This window comes from Coenobita brevimanus, chromosome 95 (assembly GCF_032717465.1).
Source record: "Coenobita brevimanus isolate Jiangsu-jjx chromosome 95, ASM3271746v2, whole genome shotgun sequence".
NCBI lineage: Eukaryota > Metazoa > Arthropoda > Malacostraca > Decapoda > Coenobitidae > Coenobita > Coenobita brevimanus.
The window spans coordinates 28,250,907-28,266,210 of NC_137048.1; the positions used below are offsets into that span (position 1 = coordinate 28,250,907).

Sequence of the window (15,304 nt, forward strand, 5' to 3'; positions counted from 1 at the left end):
GAAAAAGATAAGCATAGAAAGAATCACTACATAACTCCACCGTAATAACAAACAAGCCAGCCATAACAGTGGGAGAGAGAGAATTGCCTTATATCATGTACAATTTAAGGTCATTTGCACCAGTATTACGGTCTCCTACAAATGACTCTAATCTTGCTCTAATTACACTATTCACACTGATGGCCACAATTACATACATCTCAGTTTTTCATTGAGAAGCATGTGTTTTATTTCCCTTTAGTCTGATTATTCTCTCTCTCTCTCTCTCTCTCTCTCTCCCCTACGAATTTTTTAAAGCTCCGGGAGAGACACCACGTAGTAAGAAAGTACTTTAATTCCTTTAGTACGATGGCGTCTTTTTTCACTTAATTTTAGGTCACTGTACTTTAATTCCTTCAGTACGATGACGTCTTTTTTCACTTAATTTTAGGTAACTCTACACAATTTTATTCAATTTGGAAACGACCGCTTGTAGTGAAGGGGTAAAGGAAGGCGTAATTAACCTCTCCAGTGCCAAAAATTTCTTCTAAGCTGAATAAAATCGTCTGGTGGTAGTGTGTGTGAGAGAGAGAGAGAGAGAGAGAGAGAGAGAGAGAGAGAGAGAGAGAGAGAGAGAGAGAGAGAGAGAGAGAGACTGGATGACAGACAGACAGACAGATATACAGCCGTCCACAAGCTGAAAGGGTTAAAAGCAGAGTAAACAAGAGGAGTAAAGAAGAAGAGCAAGGGCATCGGGAAATCAATAGTCTTTTGGGGTTATAAGTGTTGGCATTAGAAGCAGTGGACACGAGCCATCAATTTAATATAGAGTTTATTCCACCTTATTCCATTCATTACTCTCTCTCTCTCTCTCTCTCTCTCTCTCATACAGTACTGTGACCCTTTGCATTTTTTCTATAGTTTATCTCTTTATTACACTTCAGCTGTCAAGATACAAATATGACAATTTTGACAAAGTTGCAGTGGACAGCGTATAATCCACGGGAGAAGGTGACTAAACATTGGGAGAAGGATAGGAACACCGGGAGTCGAATGTAAATACTGACATCAGGAGTGACAGTGTAAATATGGAAGACGAAGAAGGGGAAGACTGGGAGGGAGGCGAAAAAAAAAAAAAATGAATGTAAATATCTGGGGCGAAAGACTATAGTTCCTTCACCTTAACCTGGCCTAAATTTTCGTCCTTCTGTGACTTTTAATGTAACTTAGTGGCAAAAAGAAACAGTATTATGGCTCTACATAATTTCCACAGCACTTCTTCGTGACTGGCATCACGTTCTAGTATTAATCTCTTGTTACAGTTCAGCATTCAAGACGGAGAGATGACAGTTTTAGACCAAGTTGGCGTAAATGGGATATAGTTAGTCTCGTCTTCAATACCACGATTAAAGAGCCAATTCCCAGGCCTCTACGCTCCTGATGGGGTAATAAAAGGCTGGATAACTGACGGATGGATGGAGTGTAAATATTGGGGGAAGCAGGAGAGGAGGACCGGGAGTGAGGTGGAGTAGCCTAATAAGTGATGTGTAAATATTAGGAGAAACAAGAAAGAAGGCTCGAGAGGTGGAGTAGCTTAAGTGTAAATATTAGGAGAAACAAGAGAGAAGGAATGGGAGTGAGGTGGAATGGCCTAATAAAAGTTGTATAAATGTTAGGAAATAAGGGTACGAGGACTGGAAGTGGCGTGGAATATCCTAAATAAAAGTTAAAGGGTAAATATTAGGAGAAGCAGGAGAAGACCGGAAATTAGAAGTATACTACTAAAATGTGAATAATGGGAGAAAAAGAGAGGGAGGATCGGGGGTTCGGTGGAACAGCCTAATAACACTTGGGCAAATGTTACAAGAAGGAGAGGAGGACTGGGGGCGAGTCTGAAGGATAAAGCTGATTGTATATCCTGGGAAAATCAGAAGAAAGCAAGGAGAGAATTGTGGAATAAAAATGAATGTACAGTATAAATACTGGGAGAAGCAGCAGAGGAAGATCGAGAATTTATTGGTATGTTTGTTCACAAACTACACCTTTGCAAATTCCCAAGTGGACAGATACACAGGAATCCGCTAAGCCTCAGGGAACGCTTGTGACAGCTGGGATGATTGTTTGCATTTGCTCAGGAGACAGGAGAGCTTACTTAATCCTTCCTTTGACCTGCCACTGGGAACAAGACTGCAATCTAGTCATCTTAAACCCTTTCATCCCGAGTACGGCGTTTCTGTATTATCTTTACTTAATTTCAATCTTTTATTTAGGGAAGCATTAATTATGACTCATTACTTTCTTCGGTAAGAGTGTTTTTTTCTTTTTTCCAGCTCAAATAAAACTGCTTGAAAATAGCGTGAATAAACATAAAAAAAAAAAAAAAACTACAAACATGAAAAAACAGAGTGAATGCAACAGCCGCGTCCTGCATTTTCTTTCCTCTCTCTCTCTCTCTCTCTCTTTCTCCATCATCCTCTCACCTATCGTCTTTTATCACTCCCTCGTCTTCTTCATCCTATTACCGCGCCCAAAGTCCCTTCTCTTCCTCTCCTTTCCTCTCCTCATTTATCAGTGTGTTCCATCTCCCTCCTTCACTTGTTCGACTCTACTACTTTACTTCCCATCTTCTCCTTATTTTTCTTTATTTTACTTAACCCCTTCACTGCGATGAAGTCCTCTTAACCCTTTATTAAAATTTACCTCCATTAAAAAGAAGCAAAACCGAGCTCTTACCTCTCTCTCTCTCTCTCTCTCTTCCTTTTCTCCATTCTCATTAATTTTTTTCTTCCTGCCTGTCTCTTCTATCTCCGTTATTCTTCTTCCTCCTCCACCTCCTCCTCCTCCCTAATCTCTTTCTTCTTCTCCTCCCCCACCTCTTCCTCATCCCCATCTATCATGAACAGGTGAAAAAAACGTCCCCGAAAGTTCCCCCACCACAACTGATTTTCACCTCTCTCTCTCTCTCTCAAATTTCAGAAAGTCTAATTAATTAATCCCTCCCTCCTTCTTCTTCCTCCTCCTCCTTTTTCCCTTCCTCCTCTCATTTTCTCCTTCCCTCCATTAATCTGCGTTTCTCTTCAGCTCTTTTTTTTTTCTCCAATGCGACTTTCATTTTTCGTCCCTTTGTTCTCACCGTTTTTCTTTCATTTATTGTCAGTTTCTTTCTTCCATTTATACTTTCTTAACTTTTTCTTTCGATTCCTTTTTCCTTCCTTTTTCTATCCCTTTTCTTCCCTCACATCATTCCTTTCCTCTTTTTCCTTTCCTTTACTCTTTTTTTGTCCTTGTTTGCTTTCTTCCTTCCTTCTTTCATTCCTTTACAATACTTGTTTATCTTCTTCCCTGCTTCTCACTCTGCTTCTTTTCTTTCTTTCCTTCTTCCCTTTCCTCTTTTTCGTCTTTCCATCCTTTCTTTTTTTCTTCTTATTTTCCTCCCCCTTTCCCGTCCTTCCTTCTTGCGTTCATTCCTCTCTCCCTTCCTTCCTTCCTTCCTACCTACCTACCTTCCCTGAACCTCCCAGCAACATCTAAAGCCAAGGAAAAGGGTCACAAGAAGATTCCAAAGCTCAGTTAATTCCTTCCCTCAGTCTCATTCCTTTTCTCATTCTCCTGATCTCCCTTCATTACGTCTTCTCGCTTTCTTCTTTCCTTGATTTTCTCTCTTCCTTCCTTTATTACTTTCCTTCCCGTTTCTTTCTTACCTTTCTCATTTCCTTCTTTCTTTCTTTTCGTTCTCTTTCCCTCCTTCCTTTCTTTCTATACAGTTATTCTTACCTACTTGCTTACCTGCCTGTCTTCCATCCATCCATCCATCCTACCATTTATCGAGCTATCCATCCACCCACCCACTCACTCACCCATCCATCCATCCATCCACTCACTCACCCATCCATCCATCCATTCATCCATCCTTCCTTCCCCAGTAAAGGAGTATTATGAGTAAAATTAATCCTCAATGAATCCTATTCATCCTTTCAAAATATTCCTGTCCCTTACTCTCTTCCTCCTCCTTTCCTTTTCCCTTCTTCTTTTCCTTTTTATCTCCTTCTCTCCCTCCCTTCCTTCCTTTTTCTTTCTTTCTTCCTACCTTCCTTCCTTTCCCTTTTCTTCCCTCGGCTCTTCTTCCTCCATCCATCTAATATTCCTCCCTTCTTCCCTCCTTTCCTTTCTCCATTTCTTTCTTCCCCCCCATTCCTTTCTCCATTTCTTTCTTCCCTCCCTCCTTCCTTCCCTCATTCATTTATTCATTCATTTCCAGCTGCACCACAAGTTCCACAAGTAAAATTAATTCCCCCACTAACTTTTTTTGCACCCTTCCTTCATTCCTTCTCTCCTCCTTCCTCCATTTCCTTCTTACCTACCTTCTTACCTACCTACCTACTACCTTCCCACCTTCCTTCCTTTCCTACTCACTTCCTTCCTCTTTTTATTTTTTAATTAATTCTTACCTATCTACTTGCTTGCCTACCAACTATCATTTCACCTTTCCTCCCTTCCTTCCTGCTGTCGTTTCCTTCCTGCTTCCCATCCATCCTTCCATCCATCCATCCATCCATCCTTCCCTTAAACTCCCATTTTCCTTCTTTTCATATCTCCTTCTCTCCCTCCATTTCCTTTCCTTCTTTCCTCCTTCCCTCCCTTCCTTCAATCCATTATTACACTCCTGTCTAACGAACAGCTTACCTATCTCCCTTTCTCCTTCCTACTCTCTTTTCCTCTTCCTCTTTTTCCTTCCTCCTCTCTCTGTCTACCTCCTTCCCTCCCTGTTTCCTTTCTTCTCTTTCCCCTTGCTTTCTTTCATTCGATCTCTTTCTTTCTCCTCTCCTTCTCCCTTTTCCGTCCCCCTTCTATTATTCCCTCCTTCCTCCTCGCCTTCCTTCTTTTCTATTTCCTTCCCTCCTCACTTCCTTCCTTCCCCCTCTCCTTCCTCTCTTTCATTCACGCTCATTCTTTCCTTACCTCCTTATCTTCTTCCCTCTCTCATTTTCTCCTTCCCTCCCCGTGCCTCTCCTCTTTTCTTTCACGAATTTGCTTTCTTTAATTCCCATCTTCCTTCCCCCCTCCTCTCCTTCCCTCACTCCTTCACTCCCACCTCCTACACCTCTCTCCTTCCCTCCCTCCTTCCCTCCTTCCTTCCCTCTTTCCCTCCTTTCTTCCCTCCCCTCTCCCTCAACTCCCTGCAAGAGCGTCACCAAAAGTTCGAGGCACACAACTGATCCAGAATGAGATCAGACAGAGGCAGGCTCCAGTTTCCACGAGTTACCCCACCACCACCACCACCACCACCACCACCTCACACCCAAACCTTACACCTTTGGTCCATCCCTGCTTCATTAATTCTTTCCTTTCTTTCCTCTCTCCTTTCTTCTATACCTCTGCCTTTCTTTCCTTCCTTCCTTCCTTTCCTCTCTCCTTTCTTCTATTCCTCTGTCTCTCCTTCCTTCCTTCCCTTCCTCCTTCAGACATAAGCGAGGGGTCCAGTTCCCAGCACTCACCTCCTCATTTCCCCCTCCTCACCACTTTTCCGGACCAAACCTATCTTTTTTTTATCATTCATTAACTTTTTCCTCTCTTTCTTTTCTCTCTTCTTTCTCCCTTCCTCCCTTCCTTCCTTCATACACTCATTCCCTTCTCTCTTCAGACAGAGGCATGCTCCAGTTTCCCGTATTTTTTTTTTTTTTATAACAACAGAACAGAGGAAGGAAAAACCAATGAATAAAAAAGCTCGCACCTTTCTACACTACACCAAACCTTACATCTTCCTTCCTTCACTAATTATTTCCCCTCCCCCCCCTCTCTCTCTCTCTTCTTTCTTCCATTTCTCCTTTCCTTCATTCATTAACTCCCTCCCTCTTTCAGATAAAGGGAGGCTCCAATTTCCACCAGTTACCACACCACCACACCATTTCCAAATTATACCATGCCTGCACCTTTCTTTCTTCCCTCCTTCATTAGTTCCTTCCTTCCATCTATCCATCCTTCCATCCATCCATCCATCCATCCATTCATCCATCCATCCTCCCTTCCTTCCTTCCTTCCTGTCTGCCTGCCTGCCTGTTTTCCTTCACTTCCTCCTTAAGACGGAAGCTAGCTACAGTTTCTCGCGTTTTTCCAGGCCGAACCTTACACCTCATTTCCTTCCCTCTTTTATTAATTCGTCATTTTCCTTCCCCCTCCTCTCTAGCTCTTTTCTTCCTTTCCTTCTACCTTCCTTCTTTCTCTTCCTCCTCCAGACAGAGACAGGGTCAAGTTTCAAGCAGTCAGCCCCTCACCCCCATCACCATCTTTCAAAACCAAACCTTTCATCATCCAACTTTCCTTCATGATTTCTTCCCTTCTCTCTCTCTCTCTCTCTCTCTCCATGAATGAGAGGTCCAATCTCCTACCTGCACAATGAGCTTCTAAAAAAACAATCCACTTAGTCTCCTACCTTCACAACGAGCCTTAACCATATCTCTCTCCAGTCTCCTATCCTCAGAATGAGTCTCCAGTCCCCTAGCAATCTCCAAGCAGCCTATTCATAAAATCTCCTACCTCACAATAAGTCTCAATCCTCCCATGAGTTTTCTGCCTTCACAATAAGCCTTAACCCTACTTCCCTCCAGTCTCCTATCTTCAAAATGAGTCTCCAGGCCCCTAGCAATCTCCTGGCGGCCTATCTATAAAATCTCCTACCTGTATAATAAACTTCAACCCCCCCCCCAGATATCTCCTACCCTCAGAACGAGCCTTTTTAAACCCCCACCAGTCTCATACCTGCACAATGAGGGGTCTGTCTTCCGGGCACGAGGCGAGGTTCTCCCTGCGGTACCGAGCGTCCTTCACGAAGACGTGGGCGTGAAGCATGGGCGTGTAGCAGAGTTCAGCGCCTGTGGGAGGGAGCAGAAGGGTGAGACAGTGAGGGAAGAGGTGGTAAGGTGAAGGTGGGAGAAACAGGGAGACTGGAGGTTGATGGTGTTAAGATGGATGAAGCAGAGGGTGGGGGTGGTGATGACGACGACGATGATGATGATGATGATAAGCCACAATCATGGAAAATAAAAATAAAGTGACACTAAAAATGTTTAAAATTAATGACAATCACCACCTCCACCCCTACCACCATCATTATCATCATCATCATCATCACAAAAAAGACTGCAGTAATTCTAAAACCAAAACAATTATAATAACCTTGCCATATTTTTCAAAATTCTATTAGGCCAAAAAACTGGGCCCAACTTAATGAACAAATTAAATGTTGATACGAGTTAGTTCTGAAAAGGGTGGAATAAATATATGAGGATTATTAGCTTTTTGAGTATTTGAAGCGTTTAATTTATCACACACACACACACACACTATTAACACTTTCACTGTGTGTGTGTGTGTGTGTGTGTGTGTGTGTGTGTGTGTGGCGGCAAACAAAACACTCATTGCAATTAGAGGCATTAAACACAAAGAGTTCTCCACTAAAGTTTTCCCTCCATTGTTTGGTAACTGCGAATCGGAGGCAGTTATGAGGCTTAAATGAGGCTTAAAATAAAGGCAATAAATAAATAAATAAATGTAATAAAAATAAATAGGAGGATTACTATACATGAAGAATGATTAAACGGATAAATATAGAACATTATAATATGAAAAAGATAAAGGGATAGATAAAATAAATATATAAATAAATGAATAAATAAATGGAGAGATAAATAACAGGAAGAGTAATATTTAGCATGAAGGAGAATTATATGGTTAAAGGTACATCAATAACATAAATGGACAAAAACAGAGATGGATATATGATTAAAAAAATAAAAATGAAATAAATGACAGTAAATACGAGTACAAAGAATGGAGAGAGAATAATAGACCAAATATACAGAAATAAAAAAAAGTGTTAAATGAAGGTAAACGTAATGGAAATTCACTTACACATTTTTAGGCGAAAGTAAAAGCAAAATGGTAATTAACGAAAATAAACACCAGAAGAAGTTAACTGGAAAACCAAAAAAAAACGCGATACCGACTGGCTGACTGAGAGAGAGAGAGAGAGAGAGAGAGAGAGAGAGAGAGAGAGAGAGAGAGAGAGAGAGAGAGAGAGAGAGAGAGAGAGGCTGGAGAATTAAGGGGGTAGGGGGTTTTTCAAGAATACTCCCCCAGTATCCCTGCTTGTCGTAAAAGGCGACTAAAAGGTCTGGCGGAGGGTTAGTGCCCTCCCCGGAAAACAACTAACTAAAAAAACAAACAAGGAGCCTCGGACAAGGACTGACCACGACCCAGAACCGGACAAAGGACTTGGTAATGAGTACATGGAATGTAAGAGGAGCGAATGATGAGGTGAAAGAGAGAGAGATTGTCCAGGTGCTTGAGGGTGCGAAAGTGGATGTATGTGGAATAACTGAAACAAAATGGAGAGGAGAAAGTGTGAGAGAATGGGAGTATGGATGGGGTATATGTGCAGGAGTAGATGAGAAGGAGAGGGCAAAGGAAGGAGTGTGTATAGTTGTGAGTAAAAGATGGAAGAAGAGCATAAGACAGTATGGATCAGTTGGGTCAAGGATTGTGTGGGTAAAGTTGAAAGTTGGAATACAAATGTGGGCGATTGTGTGTGTGTATGCGCCAACGCAAGATCGTGCTAGAAGAGTGAGAGAAGAGTTCTGGACAAATGTGGAAATGTGCATGGAAAAGTTTGGAAGGAATGAGAGAGTGTTTTTGATTGGTGATATGAATGGTAAAGTTGGGATTGTGAAGGTGGATGGAATAGTTGGTGAGTGGGGTGTGCCTGCCGAGATAGATGAGAATGGAGTGCGTTAGTGGACATTTGTGCTGGGAGGGGTTGGTGATAGCCAATACCCTCTTCAGGCATAAAATGATCCACAGGTATATATGGCGAGTGATGAGAAGGTGGGTGGTGAACTGAATGAAAGGAAGGCAATGATTGATTATGTGTGTGTGGATGAAAGGATGCGAAGATGTGTAAAGGATGCAAGAGTGTATAGAGGTTGGGGAGTGGACTTTCTGACCACTACTTGGTGGTGGCCAGAATTAGGATGCAAGTGAGATGGAGGAATAGAAGAAGGGAAAGACGAGAGGAAGGAGAAGTTGCAAGGAGAGTGGAAAGGTTACAAGAGGATGAGAAAAAGGCAGAGTATAAGAGAGAAGTGGAGGAACGATTGGGCAAATATGAATTGGAGCAGATGGGAGACGTGGAAGGTGTGTGTAAGATATTTACAGAAGAAATATGTGCAGCATGTGATGTGGTGTGTGGAAGGAAGAGAAGGCGGAGGTGGGTACAAGGAACAGCGTGGTGGACTGAAGAGGTGAAACAGGCTGTGGCACAAAAGAAGAAAGCATACAATGAATGGGTGAGAAATAGGGGCGTGGAAGAAGTTGAGAGGCGGAAGAGAGAGTTATATGTGGAAAGGAAGAGAGAAGTGAAAAGATTAGTAAGAGAGAGTAAGAAGAGAGTGGATGAGGAATTTGGAAGGAATTTGAGTGTAAAGTGGAGGGACTGTAAGAAAATGTTCTGGAGAGAAGTGAAAAGAGTAAGACAGGGTGGGAGTGAAGTTAGCAGGGGAGTGAAAGATAAAAATGGTAGATTACTAGTGGAGAAGGGAGAAAAAGTGAGCAGATGGAGAGAACACTTTAAGGAATTGTTGAACGTAGAGGATGGAAGTAATGCAAGTATAAGTGGCTGGGGAATGGCTGGGAGAAGGAGGGAGGTGAGAAGACAGGAAGAAATCAGTAGGATAGAAGTTGTGGGAGCAATGAAGAAAGTTAAACTGGGAAAGCCCCAGGAATTGATGGAGTGTGTGGTGAAATGCTGAAGCATGGGGGAGAGATAGTAGTAGAATGGATGTGGAAGATGTGCAGATTGGCCTGGGAGGAAGGTAGAGTCCCGGAGGATTGGAAGTCAGGTATAATTATTCCCTTGTACAAAGGAAAAGGGGAAAAAGAAGTGTGTGGTAATCATAGGGGCATTTGTCTTCTTAGTATAATAGGAAAAGTGTATGGTAGATACTTATAGACAGAGTTAGAGAAAGAACAGAGAAATTAGTTGGAGAAGAACAGGGAGGCTTTAGGAAGGGAAGAGGTTGTGTAGATCAGATATTCATTCTTAGATCTTTAGTGGAAAAGTTTCTAGAGAAGGGAAAGAAATTGTATGCGGCTTTCATGGATTTGGAGAAAGCATATGACAGGGTGGATAGACAAGGATTGTGGAAAGTGTTAAGAATATATGGAGTAGATGGGAAGTTGTTGAATGCTGTGAAGAGTATGTACGATGGTGCGAAGGCTGCAGTACGTGTGGATGGTGAACTAAGTGAATTTTTCTCTTTGAAAGTTGGTTTGAAACAAGGATGTGTCATGTCTCCATGGTTGTTCAATCTGTACATGGATGGGGTAATAAAAGAGGTACAAGGTAGGGTAGTGGATGTTGGAGTGGCCCTGGTGAGAGAGGATAGTGTTTGGAAACTCCCTGTACTGTTGTTTGCAGATGATACTGTGTTGTTGGAGTGAAGACGAAGGGGAGCTGCAAGGCTTGGTGGATGAGTTTGAGAGAGTGTGTAAGAAACGGAACCTAAAGGTGAATGTAGGGAAGAGTAAAGTGATGGTCTTTGAGAGAGGTGAAGTTAGTGAATGTACAGCAAGGTTAGATGGTGAGGAATTGGAAAATGTGAGTACGTTTAAGTATTTGGGTAGTGTGATGAGTAAGGATGGAGGTTTGGAGTGTGAAGTGCTTGAAAGGGTACAGCAGGGAAGAAAGGTTGCTGGTTCCTTGAAAGCAGTGATAAGAAACAGGGAAGTGAGCATGGAAGTGAAAAAGTTACTACATGACAGTATTGTGATACCAACTCTAACGTACGGAAGTGAAGCTTGGACATTGTTGGAAGGACACAAGTCAAGAGTGAGAGCAGTGGAAATGAGTTATTTAAGAGGAGCCTGTGGAGTCACGTGGAGAGACAGGCTGACGAATGAGGATATAAAGGAGCGTTGTGGTGTGGATGTGGATGTGATAGGAAGCGTTATGAGGAACACACTGAGGTGGTTTGGCCATGTGGAGAGGATGGAGGGCGAAAGACTGACGAAGAGAGTGTATGTGAGTGAGGTGGAGGGGGAAGAGGGAGGGGAGGCCGAGGATGAGATGGAGGGATGGGGTGGAGAGGTATATGAGAGGGGGGGGTGTGAGTTGGGAGCAGGGCAGTGAAATGGCGGGGGACAGGGCGACTTGGAGGCGATTTGTTTGTGGCCACCCCAAACGGGATTGAGGCGTCTGGCAATAGATAGATAGATAGTATTCGAGGGGGTAGCAAACACACACACACACACACACACACACACACACACACACACACACACAAACACACACACACACACACACACACACACACACACACACACACACACACACAAGGAGAATAGAGGCAGAAACACAGAGATTAAAAGATAGGATGAGATAGGGGGGTGGAAAGAGACAATGGGTGTGAGAGGCAAGACAAAAGCGAGTGAGAACGAAAAGAAAAATAGAATGAGAGTGGGGGGAGAAGAGGGAAGGGAGGGAGGGAGAGAAAGAAGGGAAAAGAGGGGGGGGGAAGAGAGGAGAAGAAAAACGGGGAGGGAGAGAAGGGGAGAAAGGGGGAGGGAAGGGAAAAGGAAGGAGTGAAGGGAGGGAAAGGGATGATGGAGGTACAGGCTTGGGAGGAGGAGGTCGTGTTTTCGTGGGTTTTAAGAGACTTTACACTTCAGTATTTTCTGGTAAGTCTGTTATATATCTCTAACCCTCTTGCTATTGCCTTAGTTGTGGTATTTTATTTGGAACAACACCAGACAATTTATGGGAGCGAAGGTGAAACGTGGAAGACTAAGAAAGCTACTACTGTCTACATTAACTCCATTATGGTTGTGACATTTCTAGTAATTTACTTGGGCTAATACCAGATGCTTATACTCAGATGACGGTGAGTTATAAGAAGCCTGCGAGAGTCAACATCCATACAGACTGGATATATTAGACTCAAATAAGCTAATAGTACAAGGTGACCCCTAGAACAGGTACCGAGTTTATTCCGGAGCCACACTATTGGTTCTATTTTACGTCACCTTATATTTGCCTATGTGTTAACTGACAAGATTCTGTATTATGTTATCGTGAAGAGATTACAGCAGTGTTCCCTAGGCATAAATACTAATAATTAAGGAAGAGACAAGGGATTCTCCTCAGCTCACAGGAAAACCACCCTTAGAGAGGTACGGGGAAGGTGGTAAGCCCATTTGGACAATCTACTTACCTTTTGTGACGGGGCAAGAACGGGTGAGGTCAGTACACACACTCACACACACACACACACACATACACGAACACCCCCCCCCAAACACACACATTCTCTGAAGTACATACACAGACATATATTGAAAAGAATATGGCCACACATACATATACATACATTCACTATAGTACACATACACTGACACATACCGACAGTAAAAAAAACACATAGTGAAAGTAAAAAGGCACAGATTGCACTCATCACAGTATCTGTCTGTCTGTCTGTGCGTCTGTCTGCGTGTTTGTCTGTCTATTTGTCTGTCTGTCTGTCTCTTGCTTTCTCCCTCTCTCTCGCTCACTTAGGGCTCCCCAGGAGAGATCCCTCAATGGTGACCCTCCCCATTCACATCCATTGCAACAATTAATCTTTAAAATGGCTGGGTGGAGAGAGAGAGAGAGAGAGAGAGAGAGAGAGAGAGAGAGAGAGAGAGAGAGAGAGAGAGAGAGAGAGAGAGAGAGAGAGAGAGAGAGAGAGAGAGAAACCACAGTCTGTTTGTTTGTCCAGTTACTCCTTTTAGACACGTGGACTGATTTTCATGAAACTTTGTAGAAACACTCCCTAGGGCCCACGATTTTGTGTGAACTATTTGGTTTTAATATTCTGGAAAAAAAAAAAAAAAATCATTTGCAAATTAATTATAGTTACCCCTCAGTAGTTTATTTTTTGTAATGGAACCAACAAAGCCGTGTCCATTTTCTTCGCGCCTTAACACATATTACTTAACTCACATCGATTTATTTTACTTCAGGTTCCGAAAAATAAAGGGTAACTGGACCAAACGTGCGTACGCAAATACATTTAAAGAATACATAAATCTTGATCTTACCATATCTTCGTGAGAGAATACGCCACGCCAGCTCCGAGGCGTCCACCATAGGGGCCACCACCAGCTTGGCTCCCTTCAGCGCTCCCCGCCAGAACGCTTCACCCCGCTCGCCGGTCATCCTGGTGGAGTAGACACGATGGGGTTAGCTGGGTGCGATAGGCGTGCTGGAAGTTGGGTTGAATTGGACTGGGTTGGGCTGGGTTTTCGTTTGTGTCATTTTTATTTATTATTTGATGATTTGCTTGGTTAGATTTTGTTTCGTTGCTTGGGTTAATGTAAATTAGTTTGTGTTTTATGTTTTGTTTTGGTCTGGTTTGGGTTGCGTTGGCTTCGGGTTGGTCTGGTTTGGTTGGGCTGGGTTTGGTTGGGCTGGGTTTGGTTGGGCTGGGTTTGGTTGGGCTGGGTTTGGTTGGGTAGGGTAGGATAGAGTAGGGTACGGTAGGGTTGGATTGAGTTTGGTCAAGTTCATTTAAGTCAAGTGTGATTAGTTACCGGTAAAATAAAGTAAACTGAAGTGATGTAGGGTAAGGTTAGGTTTAGGAAGGCAAAAAGGGATCGCTTAAAAAAATCAGATAGGTCAGAGAAAGGTTAGTATGGGTGCGGTTGGGTAAGGTTTAGGGTAGACAGAAAGGGAGGGTTACGTAGATAAATAATGGGGTAGGTAAGGTTAGGTAAGTTAAAGGGCAGAGAGAGAGAGAGAGAGAGAGAGAGAGAGAGAGAGAGAGAGAGAGAGAGAGACCGGGCTAGATCTGGTTGGGCTGGGTGAGGGGAGGGGCAAGAGGGGAAATGTAAGAGTTAAATGATCACGGAGAGGGGTATAAACTGGGTGTCTCAGGGGTGTGGTAAAGCTATGGTATGGGCAAACTTAGGAGGAAGATAAAATAGAAGGAGGAAGTGGAGGGAGCAGGGGACTTTCAGGAGTATTGTGGTGTTTTTATCTACACAAAGTATATATAATCCACACATAAAATAAGTAAGAGAAGGAAGAGGATAAGAGATACGGGTGATGATGATGATGAAGAAATAATAACAGTAAGTAGTAGTAGTAGTAGTAATAGTAGTAGTTGTTGTTGTTGTTGTAATATACTACTACTACTACTACTACTAATAATAATAATAATCATCATCATCATCATCATTATCATCATCATCCGGACCTCCTTTCCCACCCAAGGTCAGGGTTAGGAAATAATAATAATAATAATAATAATAATAATAACAGCACCACCTACAGCGATAATAATGATACATAAGAACGGTATAAAATATACACAGAGAGGATTATATAAAAGAAGAAGAGAAAGAAGAACACTGTGAAATAAAGATGGGTAAAAACGCGAGAAATTAAAAAGAGAATGCAAAGGGAATAGAGTTAAAAAAAAAAATGCAAAGAGAATGGAGTTAAAAAAAGAGAATGGAAAAAGGAAAGCACAAAAAGTTAGGACAGAAAATGGGAGACTGGAAATAGGGAGAGAGAGGAAAAAGGGAGAGCGTGGAAAAGTGGGGGAAGCAACGCAAGAGGGAGATTTAAGGTACGTGTTCCTGTGGGTTTAGGAGGCTCAAAGGACACTTACGAGCCTCTCTCTCTCTCTCTCTCTACTATAATTTGGCCTAAAACTGCAATCTCTTCATCCTAAATATTGAGTTGCAACAAGAAATTAAAGCTAGAATATGACGCAATTAAAAAGCCAGTGTTATGAAATGGATGTAGAGCCATAGCATTATCTTATTCTGCCATGGAAGAAAGGGTGGATGGATGGATAGAGGATGAATGACTATGAAGGAGGGTGGTTTGGGTGAGGTAGGTGAGTAGCTGGTGGAAAAGCTGGCTGGTGGGCTGGCTGAATGGAAGGAAGGCAGGGGGTAAAATATGAATAGATGGACGGATAGAAGGAAGGATGGAAGAAAATAACGAATGATGGTTGGATGTAAGGATTAGTGGATGGAAGGAGAGACAGAAAGGTAAGTGTCTATGAGGATGGTGTGGATTTGCGTGGTGTGGTGTGGGTGAGGCAGGAGGAGAGTGGTAGTGGGGAGAGAGAAAGGGCACTGTGAATGAGGCGGGGGAGCGGTCGGCAGAATGAAAAGGGCAGTGTTGAAAAGGAAGAAAAAGTGGGAGGGAGGGAGGAAAGGCCAGGGAGCAGCGAGAATAAAAGAGGGAGGGAGGGTAGGAGGTAAAGAGGGAGAGAGGATGGAA

The 15,304-nt window shown here is 42.8% G+C and overlaps 1 protein-coding gene across 1 annotated transcript in view; it reads right to left on the reverse strand.

Moving 5' to 3' along the window:
- The window catches only part of Dus1 (Dihydrouridine synthase 1), a 194,322-nt gene that overhangs the window by 21,455 nt on the left and 157,563 nt on the right, over window positions 1-15,304 (reverse strand). The window contains exons 2-3 of the mRNA XM_080282853.1: window positions 13,108-13,226; window positions 6,736-6,848 (exon numbers count right to left, since the gene is read on the reverse strand). Coding sequence (XP_080138979.1) covers window positions 6,736-6,848; window positions 13,108-13,226 — 232 coding nt within the window. The remainder of the gene's footprint in view (window positions 1-6,735; window positions 6,849-13,107; window positions 13,227-15,304) is intronic.